At 45.3% G+C, this 12,130-nt stretch overlaps 1 protein-coding gene across 1 annotated transcript in view; it reads right to left on the bottom strand.

Annotated features, from left to right (window-relative positions):
* Positions 1-3,273: 3,273 nt before the first annotated feature.
* T265_03948 (hypothetical protein) overlaps positions 3,274-12,130 on the bottom strand; it is a gene marked incomplete at both ends in the record, with an annotated part of 50,037 nt that continues 41,180 nt past the window's right edge. Inside the window, 4 exons of the mRNA XM_009168548.1 lie at positions 3,274-5,248; positions 6,246-6,606; positions 6,978-7,243; positions 7,568-7,706. Coding sequence (XP_009166812.1) covers positions 4,932-5,248; positions 6,246-6,606; positions 6,978-7,243; positions 7,568-7,706 — 1,083 coding nt within the window. The remainder of the gene's footprint in view (positions 5,249-6,245; positions 6,607-6,977; positions 7,244-7,567; positions 7,707-12,130) is intronic.

Genomic DNA, 12,130 nt, shown 5'->3' with positions numbered 1-12,130 from the left:
CTAGCCATTGATGTGGCCCGTCTCGGGGTCCCCATCCAGGAAGACGGCAGTGACCAGCGCAGCTGAGTTTGCTGGTAATGGCTTTCATACTTCGCTGCCAAGTCATTGTTTGACCGCCTCTGGCTCTCTTCCACCCTTCACATGGTTGGGCGAAAAGAGCCCTTCGAGGAAGTCGGTCGACTGGCATACGCAGCACGTGGCCAAGCCAACGCAACCTGTGCAGTGTGATCAGTTCATCTATCGAGGGTGAGTTATTTCTCCCGAATACCATTCGACGTACCTCAGAATTACTGATCCGGTGTTCCCACCAGATTCGGGCAATGCTCCGAAGACATCGATGGTCAAACGCTGAAAGTCTTTTGATGTCCTCGGCGCGCAGCAGCAAGGTTTCTGATCCATATGGTAATATGGAGCGCACCGCAGCATTGTAAACCCGACCCTTGACAGAGAAACTGATATCACGCCTACGCCACAGGTGACGTAGGTTCGCAAAAGCTGCTCTGGCCTTCCCAGTACGGATGGAATAAGATCCGCCGGTTTGATTTCCATAATATGAATCGCTCCTGGGCATTTTGGACAGATCTGTATTACAACATCTGATCACAAGATTGGACACGAGGACTCGAGCATATGTCAGGGTGAACAGAATTCTCAACGGTTCCCTTTCGGAATTGAAAAGTGCGGCCTAGTTGTCCCATACGTAATCAATATCAGTCGTCCCTGGAAGATTCAGAGTCTAGTTCCTCAAGACGTCCGAAGGTTGATCGCATCCTGTAACGGAGGAGCGAGTGCACTACAGCACCTCGAACCTCACTTCGAGGATGCAAAGTGTCCTGCTGTTATGTTCAGTTGGCCGGAAATCTTCACGGTGCATGCATCTTGATCATTCAAGGAACCAAACTGCCTTATGACACATTACAGCATGACTGGCGCTGACATGAGAAGCCAACCATCACAAGTTACTTAAAAGTAATGAGGCTACTTATTGTACTAAACCGCCGTGCAGCGGCTTGGGGACACGTTCGATTCTCACTAACGAATGCTAACTGGAGGGACAAAGCAATGATTCGATATGTGCCAGTGCCTGTCAAATCAGGCTTGGGGGAGATGTCTCGGCCTTCCAGTTCGTTTAAAATGCGAATACAGCTACCTAGTAGTCTTGAAGTCTGTGTGGAATTCTGTCGTAACCGAACCAGCGTATTACCGTTGGACTACTAAACCTTTGATCTTGACTCCTAGGAAATTATTCGGTTTTCTTGTCATCATTTTATAACTTGACCCAATTGACCTTCCCCATATGAACTTTCTAGACATATTGAAGACTAACGAAGAAAAAGCGCGAGAAAAGTATTTGATGGCGGAACTCTTAAAAACAGTGAACGAACGTGATGAATTGGTCGACCCATCGGAGGACTTCACTGAAAGGTACGGTGTAACCAATGCCATGGTGAACATAGCCACCTGTGTTACTTTGAACCTGTTTCACCTTATTTATTTTGACAATTATTTTTCTTGGAGGGTGCTCGTACTACCAACCCAATTTACTTGCTGTTAGTTAACCCACACCACAAATTGACCGAACAGCCAATGGCCTCAAGTCGGTGGACGTACAAGTCTTAAATGGTGTGTTGAGCTGCAATATTCAGGTTGCAGCTGTTCTTGTGGGAATGTGCTTCAATCTTTGACCGGTCTGATTAGCTAGTAACCTGAAGGTGGTTGGTGTTGTACGCCTTCCAGGATGGAATCCCCGGACCCCGCCTGTGCTTGGCTGGAGATGTTACAAGAAATGGCGGCTAACCGATGTCACGCGTTCGTGCTGTCAGTTTCTCTCCAGATTGTCTGATTGAGAGGTTTGAGGTGTAGGCCCTCAGAATGCTTGACGTAGACCAGCTCTAAATCCCCTCCCTCACCCACTCTTGGTTTTTTCACTCTAAGGCTTTTATTGNTGTACGGCAGAGGCATCAGCGTCAAGGCTGATGTTGCTGTCTTTGATGATGATGACGATGTGAAGTGATTTCGGGATCATCGCAGTGAGGAACACACTGAAGAAGTTTCGCCCTCACCTGGCACCCAATTATCTGGTCAACGCTATACTTTGGGTTTCCCTTTCATCCTTTAGTGAAGGCACTAGATCTTTCCTCCATTAGCACCATGCGCCGATATGGCATTTGTAAGTGTGCAACACAGTTGTTCGTGGGCTGGGATACTCCTATGGCGCCCACACCCAGACAGGAGGATGATTAGGGTCCTCTATCAAAAAAAACGGCTCAAAAGCCTGACCGCAAGGTAACGGTGTTTGGCGGGAAATGCAGCTGCATTACCATATTTTATGGAACAAGTCACCAAACGTGTTCTATCAAAACTTTTGGCTCAAAAGCCTGACCGCAAGGTAACGGTGTTTGGCGGGAAATGCAGCTGCATTACCATATTTTATGGAACAAGTCACCAAACGTGTTCCAACCCCGAACCTAGAGAGCCAGGAGACTGTTGTTCAAACCCATATCTATTGAACAAGCTAGTATGAGAGACTATGAGTGTCGCACGGACACTGAGCTCAGTGAGTTGCGGTGGTTCACAAGCCGTCACAAAATGGCAAGATGCGGTCTCTTGGTGACGTTATCTTTCGTTATCCTTAATCGCGAGGCAGCCAATATTGCCTACCCGTCAAAAACCGCTTACTATTCTTACGTGCAGCTCTGCATGTTTGATGCAGTTTCAATTCGTAAAACGGGACCTGATAAAGCCTCTCCGGTTAATTACTGTGGTAAGATCGGACGGCCCTTCTAGGAAGACTAGTTTACCGGAAATTGACCTGTGCAACGTTCGATTTCCGATTGTTGCCTCAGACCCGTGTACTTCCCTTAGAGCTTAAAACTAGCTTACCTATCTGGAATGGATTCACATTAACTACCGTCGTGAAAATTCTTTGGATCAGAATTGCGAAATTACATACAGAAAGGCGTAGAAAAGAATTTCGCAGAGGATGGAAGGTCTGGGAATTCGGTATTGTCATCAAATTCTCACCCTGAATCACGAATGTAGGGACAATTTTGATGCCCACAGAGTAAGATTTGCCATTTGCGACCACTCGGACCACATCATCGCGAGGCCCGATACAATAACTGCTGGAAAAGTTACTTTTCTAGATATTTGTACTATTGTTCCTGATGCAAATCTTTATCCACTGGTCTATTACCTAAATAACGTATTACACATTCGTGACTGGTATCATATTTTCCTCCTTTCTTCATATTTTCAGCGTTACCTCCGTGGAACCAAGAAAACTGCGAAGTGAGTTAGTAATTGGTGGTCCGTTTTCTAGTACGCTAGTTTTTTACTCCCAAGTCCTTTCGTCGTAGTCCTTTGCTAAATGCTTATAGGCAATATGTTATACATTAGTACACCTGTCCAATTGTTTCCCCTAGATTGCTCGAGTAATCCAGGTAAGAAGCCTTTTCACCTGTTCCAGATCCCGTGCCTACACTGGGGGAGGGTAACATTACTATTTCTGGATGTTTTTGTGTCGGAATTAATGTCTTAGTATCATATTTAATGGTATCTACTACCAAAGCAGACAAGCTTTTGAGTTTCTATTTGTGACAGAGTTCATCGACTCAGTATGTACAAATTCTTCCCAATGCACAATATCTTCATTATCACGTGGAACAGTCCGGTGAGAACAGCAGTTTAGGAACTCAGCTATCTGGCAAACTACCCATTTAATACAGTTCATTTTCTCAATATCCCTTAATTATACGGCTTTAAAGTGCATTATAAAAGCGTTGATTATACAAAGGTTACTTCTGTTGATAAAAACTACGCACGTTGATCATTTGGCATGACAGCTCACAATACGATGAAATCCCGCTAATTAAGAAAGCACCCCCTTTTGCTTGCCAAACGGTCACTCATTTGAATTTCGTCAATCAATGGAGCCTGTCCGAGAGTTTGATTACTTGTTTTTCGTTCTTGTTTATAAAAGGCCCTACATGTTGAGGCTGTCGTTTTGTTCATGATTGTCCGTTAAGGTAACAGTTCTTCATCCGAAAGCCAACCTTCAAAAGCCGTTGAAAGAAATTCAACCCCCACCCCTTCAATGATACAAACAGGCGTACTGAGACCAGCTTAATTATCTCCAAATTGGTTTGTTTATACTACGGTCTATTTGTCTGATGGCGAAAATCGTTTATATTTGTGGCAGAGTTCATGTGCCTCAACGCACCGCGATCGAAAAAGGAAAAAGAATCCGAGGCTGCCAAGCACAGACACTCGTTTGGATTGTTCTTCAAACGGATCAAGGCCAAGCGGAAATCCTCCACAGAGGTGGACAACTCTTAAGCTGTTGACTGTTCCTCAGCATAACAGTTTCATAGAGAAAACCGGTGCCACCTGGGTACGATCGTTTTTCACCGCTATACTGTGTCAGCCAAGTTTCATGCTTTCATGTACACATATATTTATTTCTTGGTTTTGTATTCAATCGCAATACCGCCATGTCAAGACTCGTTTTACTGCTTTTTTCTTTTTTTCCTTTATGTTGTATCTTCGCCCATCATGACGAGAAAGAAGATGAAAACAGCGCAATCACGTGATGTTTTTCTTCCGCAGCTTTGGAAGGGTTTGGTTGTGTGTAGATGTTCTGGTAAAGTTTGAGGGAGGGAGAACAGTCATAACAAGGTGCCGGATGGGAGCAATAGAAAAAAACAAGCCTGCTGATTATTTATATGTTTACTTGTTGATGTTTGTCGATGTTGGCACGTATGCATCTTGAGATCGCTAGTTTGGATGCGGATGGGCGGCGACTGGCAGATCAGTCAAAATCAATTCATGTGCACACGATCATGAATGTCACCGCAAAAGTTACGGTTACATACTAAACCGGCTGGATGAACAAAATGCAATGCCCTCGCTGAGGTTATATGTAATGATGTCTAAGAGACAAAGCCGTTGGGCAATAGGGACGACGCACCTGGATGCGTGGAACCTCCGGGATTCGTTACCGGCGTCTCGGTGACGATGGTTGCTGTTTGACATGATTCTGGTATTGTGGTTGGTGGCGTCCGGTTGGGCGCTGGGGCACCCGTAACATCGAGCCTGGGAAACTGTATCCCATGGCAGCAGGTTATCGGGGCGCCTCGTGGATGCCGGCCAGAACAAGGGAGCTGTTGTCCACGGGAAGCTCCCAGAGTAATCGGCACTGCGGGCATACTAAGAGTGCTTTCATTCGGATGGACTGCCGCATGGACAGCTGGAAATAATACACAGACGTTCTCATGAACTCGATGTAAGATACGATCTCGAGAAATTCGCAATGGAACAACAGCGCATTTAAATGAAAGTTATCTCAACAATGGGGTGCTAAGAAACGTGGAATTTGTCAGATCATACGTCCAAATCGTTTGTAGGATTTGGTATAAGCTTCGGCGCTTCGATGATCCTGAGGATATTCCAAATATACTGATCAATCGAAGCCGCTTAGAATGAGTTGAAAGCGATATTTTATGCCTAGAATCTAATCGGACAGAAACGCGTCCAAGCGTTCCTGAGATTTGTAGTCTAATCAGCGCTACCGCAGTCACTTCCGGGGGACAGTTTACTGAGACAGGAGTAGTCGGTTTTCGTCGCCTAGAATGAAAATAAGCGATCTGAGGAAAAGTGCGCTCGACGGTGTTTACTGTTAGCTATAAAGCCTATGCAGAGTCGGTTCCGCGCTATCCGTCACCAATGCGTGAGAAAAGATCAGGACGCAATATCCATGCAGTGCCTACTCACGACTGGATTTCCATCCGTGTCTCCACGGTAAACATACAAGTCAATGCTCGATGGGAGCTTTGCCGTTGGACTGAACAAGCGATATTTTATGCCTAGAATCTAATCGGACAGAAACGCGTCCAAGCGTTCCTGAGATTTGTAGTCTAATCAGCGCTACCGCAGTCACTTCCGGGGGACAGTTTACTGAGACAGGAGTAGTCGGTTTTCGTCGCCTAGAATGAAAATAAGCGATCTGAGGAAAAGTGCGCTCGACGGTGTTTACTGTTAGCTATAAAGCCTATGCAGAGTCGGTTCCGCGCTATCCGTCACCAATGCGTGAGAAAAGATCAGGACGCAATATCCATGCAGTGCCTACTCACGACTGGATTTCCATCCGTGTCTCCACGGTAAACATACAAGTCAATGCTCGATGGGAGCTTTGCCGTTGGACTGAACACAGGAAGACGACTTTGAAGGAATGAATGAGTACTTACGGGATTCACTCCTCGTGTCACTTAGCTTCGGTCGGTTCTCTGTGGACGATGTCGACACGGTGGTGTCCGGTGTTGGCGGCAAATCGGCCAGAGGTGCAGAGTGTTTGATCAGGTCAGCAGCAACTGGGTTCCCACTGACCGCGCTTACGCTGCTGCCGTTAGAAGACACCGCAGAGGCTGGAGGGCACAGCCAGGGAAATTCGACGCATGGAGGCAAAAGATGCCCTCCCATTGGCACAAAACAACGACATGGTTGACGACTGCGCCAACGGCAGTCATACGCAATCAGTTCTTCCATCGAGCGACCATCAGCAGGCAAATTAAATCGTGCCTGAAGGTGAGCTGGCCATGGGATATTGTGCTTTGTGGGAAATAGAGTGAAGCAAATTCGTTTTTAAATAATGCCACGGTCAGAACTGAATCAACGTGGAAACAGGGAAGAAAAATAAAGGTCTGAATCTAGTTGACCGGCAGTCCTGGGATGCACACCCAAGAATGGCAACCATTGATAGATGTCTGCTTAAAGTTGTCGCAAGGTAAGCTGCACACTGACATACTTTAAATTCATATCATGTCACCTGACTGCTAGTGGACATTCCGGTAAATAGAAAACCATGCAAAGCTCCCCGAGAGTTATCTCCTGTAGGTTCTCAAAATTCCCTGAACTTTCGGGAGAGTACAGCTAGGGTACAGGAATATTGGGAAGAAAAAAAGTAATATTGTATAATCTACCTGAAGGTGTAAGTCCAAGAGAACTTCCGGTGAAATTTTGGCCTCTTTAGCCAACCACTCTCGACAATGATAACATGGAGAGATCAAGTAGGCGGGTAGATCTACTCGATGCAGATAATCGTGTGTGTCGCACAAGGCGCAGTATGCATTCCGGGGCGCCAGGGAACCAACGTCTAAAAACAACGTATTGTTCGCACTGGGGACTTCCAATCGTTTTCGACTGCCACCAAGGAGAACGTGTGCGGGTTCTTTAGTCAGTTCCGTTTCTGTATGAATGTGATAGGGATGGTAAGCAACATCGGTGAAAATAAGAGGAATGGGTTGGGTCGTGTCCAGAATTAAATGAGCGAACCGCCACAAAACATGTTAACATAAGAAGGGACGAATTCTTCGCCTATCCGTAGGTTATACACCATGTAAACGAGAAAATGAGAATTAGGTAAAACGATAAGACGACGATTCGTTTTGGAATGACTGTTTGGGTATGGAGAGAACCGCCAATTTGATAGAATCAGCGAACTGGAGGGTATGTTCTAATTTAGCTAGGCCGTTCACGTGTTAACCGTATGAAAATGGCGAACTGACAGTACCTTTTGCCGGTTGAAGTTGACTTCGCTGTTGCTCCTGCAGCTGGAAAACGTGATCTGCGCAAGCAGGCACTTCGTCTGGCGCGGTTGGCAGACTGTCCGATTCTTGACACTCCGCGTTTGCTAGAGTTCCTTTGGTGTCCTGGTGGACCGAACAGGGGGGCGGGTGGAAGACGGCAAAAGATGAAAGTCTAGACATTCACACAAAATAGCGGAAAGGGATAAGACACTGATTATTTTCAGCACCTGCTGCGTATAGAAACAAACGGGATGCACAGAAGAGGAGAGAGAAGAGGGAGAGAAGAGAGTATACTTCAAGCACAAAAGTGAGACAACCAAAAATAGTCAAGATAATGAGCTAAGTGCTCATGGAAAAACGCGTGAAACGCAAAAGTAGATGCGGCGGTTCGGTGCTGAGTTTTAATGTGCCGTAGATTCGTGCCTGTTTGCTAGTCAGGAGCCCGATGGACGAACAGAATAATTGTGCAGTTCGTCACTGTCAGTCTATATTGTCATCGGCAGTAACAACACTTTTTGACAACAATATATTCATCTATTGTCGCCTACTTGATCGTTCACCTATCTCTGTCTTCTGTGTAGAGTTGACCCTCTTCCCAGTTTGTCACTGAATCACATGAACAAGTACCAGGCTCATAGAGCCAATCACACTCATAGAAGATGCCCGTGTAGACCGGCCATTTCTATAAGAGATGGCAGCACACTCCGAAGAATCTGAAGATAATGATATGTTTTGTTTCGTCTAGCCACAGATAACTCCAGTTTTAATTGGCCTTTAAATGGCTCAAACTCATGGGACAAATCAGTACATAAAAAACCGGGGAAATAGATAATCCGATGGCTCAGCTTCGGGACACTTCAGAGTACCCGCACATGTAATCTCAATACAAGAAAAAATTTGGTCGCTACAGCAGCTTTAAACACAAAGTTCAACTGTGGAACTCCATAAGGTCAGTGCCCGATCAAAGGCGAGCTGCTTTGAATTAATCAAGATTAGTGAGTGCCGTGTTACATCGGCGACTGTGTACAGTCGAAACAATCGAATTAAGCAAACTAGAGGGAATTGTCGAAAAATTCGAAGTTCTCATAAATGTGCACACTGTCTGGATATGGAGACAGGACTCCACCAATGGAATTTACAAAAATTACAGAAATCGGTCGTCAGGCTGTGCAGCACGCGGTTTTAGTCTAAGGAATCCGTAAAGCACCATGAACGGTGGTGTGCGGGTCATATGCTATGCGAAACGAGTTCGCATCGATCCAAAGAAGTTTGAGTTGCCATGTCAAATTAAGGTGAAAAAGTAGGACATAGGTCCCGGTAACGCGATATGCAACGAATCGCATTCCGATTGAAGTTGGTGTAATTGTTTGTCTATTCGGATGCAGGCACTCCAAGGTATGACTACCTAACAAGCTGAATGCTGTTCACGATGACTATTACCCTGCAGATGGTGCTCCAGATATGAGCGCTCGGCGAGGACTCGCTGTTGCCGCGGTCTACGAAGATGAAGGCTGAAATGCGAATTACTGTTGTCCAGAAAGAAAAAAGGTCCGAAAATTATGCTAGATCAAGAGTATTGTGAATATCTCAGTTGTTTTCACTGTCACCTGGTCATCAGCAGACAAGCAACTGAGATATTTGTTGGTCTGAGAAGTGTCCAGCATTGTGTCCCAGACCCCAGTGGTACTTTCGGGTTTGTGTAACATTTTCACAAGCGAACGTTTGTGGATTTACTGGGATATATAACTGCTGCATCGAATAGTTCAGCGCAATCGATAAACAATGGCGTAGTAATTTGCGATTCGGTATGTTATTGGTAAATCAGGTTATAATGATGAACAACGATTCGCCCGCTGGGCTGTTAAATTTGGTTATAAACGTCTCACTGCAAGCCAAGGCAACATCGTCGGTGCATGTAGGTACTGACCCCGGACTACAGGCAATCAGCAACGGTTTGCGATCAAAATTAGCCAAGACGCTCGGATGAAAAACTGATCTGCCTACCATGGACTGAAATCTGTTTCGTTCGAGAATCACACCGACCGCGTTTAAATGCGTAAACTTGATTTATGCCAACCGATATTCTTCTGTATGATTAGCAGTAGGCAATTACGACTTTCCCTATCCAAACATACCAGACATTTGCCTGATCGATGATTTCACTGGAAGAAATAGTGTAAAAACATCACCAGCTCGATTTAAGTAGCTGGCTGACTGGAAATTGATGGCATTTTGTAATGCATCTAATTTAGCTAGAAAAGAGCTTGATTCAACACAGAGACATTCACTGGAGTGTTCATCTAACCTTACTAGCCCTTGGAACTCTGGTTTTGAAAGCCTTACCCAGCACTCTATTGCTTAAAATATGCAGCATGTAACTCATCCACTTTTCCTGTTGGACCCTCTGTGGTAGTTCAGAATAAACTGAGTCACCTCCAGAGTTCATTGGTAGTAATAGGAAGAGATACTGCAGTAAATTTCCCGTTGATAGGCACCTTTCGCGTTCCGAAAAATCACTGTAGCTAGGTTCGAAGTAAGGTTGAGTGACACGATATCGGCTTGTTTATCATGAGGCATACGAAGTAACTTCAGTGCTAATACTAATAATAATATAATGGTTCAACTGTAACACCCTTTCTATGCCTAGCTGCCAACCGAAGGGAGCACGAGGGCTGAAGCAGTGCCAGGGTGCCCAAGCCCAGATAAGAACAACCGAGATGCACAAATCGGATTTGAACCACAGACCTTCCGGTCAGTAAATTCGCGCTCCAACCACTAAGCTATATAGAGCTCGACACAAAATAACTAGTGAAAAAGGTATCCAAGGTGCCGCGGTCTGACAGGAACGGAATAACAGTGAAGAACGCCATATAAGTTTTACAGGAAAGCCAGCAATTGTTCGCATGCCATAAAATCCACGCGTCAGAGGATCATCTAGTATTTGCAGAACTTTCTACCAATCCTCGTGCAGATGGATAACGCCACAAAGGCAATCAAATTGCCACGCGATATTGAGGCACAACATATATTATTCACCAAACCGGACCGCTGTCGTATTGCCCATTTCGATGAAGATCCCAGGTGCAAAACATGTTATCGAAAACGTTATACTCAGGTCTTCAGTTTTTTGAGTTTCGGACCCATTACATTTCAAAGCCAACTCAGCATCCCCTTACCAAGAACTTGTCTGTGCTGAACTGCTGCCTATTCCTTTCTCGCCAATGTATCAAAGGGAAGGGAAATTGTCCCTCTAGAAAGGAACTGGACCTAGAACAGCAGACTCCCTAACCAGTTGTCAGTGCAAGTTGCCAACTGAAACACACTGTTGAAGGTTAGGATGACTTCATCGCACCTCCTACACCTCGCACGTGTCGCAATCATGAGCACATTAAATAAACTGTGCTTAGCCACTAATAAATAAATACCGTGAGAGGATGCGAATGAGGGATCGTCCCAATAGCAATCGGTCAAGGCGATCAAGGGTGCACGGGAAATTTCACTACTAACCATTTGCAAGTAGGCAGTGCGAGTCAGTGATATTGAGGATGACCAACAAATTGGTGTTCAGTACACACAACGGTAACGCCCTGATCGTGTGTCAGGAAGAGACAGATTACAGTACTATCCAGTACTGTCGATAGAACGTGCTTATGTCTAGATCGGTCTGGATTAGTCAGTTACGCGGTAGCACAAACGGACTGAAGTGAAGCCTCCAGATAGGTGTGGTATCTGGTCTCCAGCACCGAGAAAATATTTCCAATTCTACCAAGTAACAGGAACTTGGCACACCTGCCGTAAGTGAAAAAAGTATTCATCAAACGGACGCAGTAAATCTTATGCGACTAAACTTTACGTTGCAAATTCAAGCGATTACTTTAATGTTTCCCTGGTGCTGGCCTAGAATTCGTCCTTGAGTCGTTTAGCCATACGCACACTTCGATTACATTGCAGCGCTGCAAAAAATTATTCGAAATGTTTGTATACCATATTTTGCCTTAATTTCCTGTGTAGAAGGAGCCGTCAGCAGAGTGAGTCCTCTTAAACACCAGGTGGCGACTTTGGTGCTCTTTTTGGCACACATTTAGAGGTGCACTGGTTTGACTACGCTGAACCTAGTCAACCATCAACTTCACTTTTTAAGCATTTTGCGAAGAACAGGTGAAAGATGGAGAGAATCCACCTGAATATTGTAGACATTTCCAACGTCTAAAGGAGTGAAGAGCGCCGTACACTTAAAATGAAGGATATCTTCAATTAAGAACATTCGAAATATTCGGCTGCAGCCGTGTTATTCTGGGGGGGGGGAATCATACCGCTTGGTCGGTATAAATGTCCGCTTCAGTTATAATTCGGCAAATCACGACGGAGGTTTATCGATTCTGAGAGAAGAAAAAGCTTCTTGATAAATGAAGGACATATTGCCAACAGAAATCAGCGGCGAAAAACTACAGAACAATACGTAGCAGGCTCAGCAACGGGACACCAACACGCATGGTTAAGACATCTGCGCACATCCCGCTTCCCCCCCCCCCACACACACACATAGA

Source organism: Opisthorchis viverrini, assembly GCF_000715545.1.
Source record: "Opisthorchis viverrini unplaced genomic scaffold opera_v5_58, whole genome shotgun sequence".
NCBI classification, from domain to species: Eukaryota; Metazoa; Platyhelminthes; class Trematoda; order Opisthorchiida; family Opisthorchiidae; genus Opisthorchis; species Opisthorchis viverrini.
Note: the sequence above shows the minus strand (reverse complement) of the source record. Positions and strands in the feature narration are given on the sequence as shown.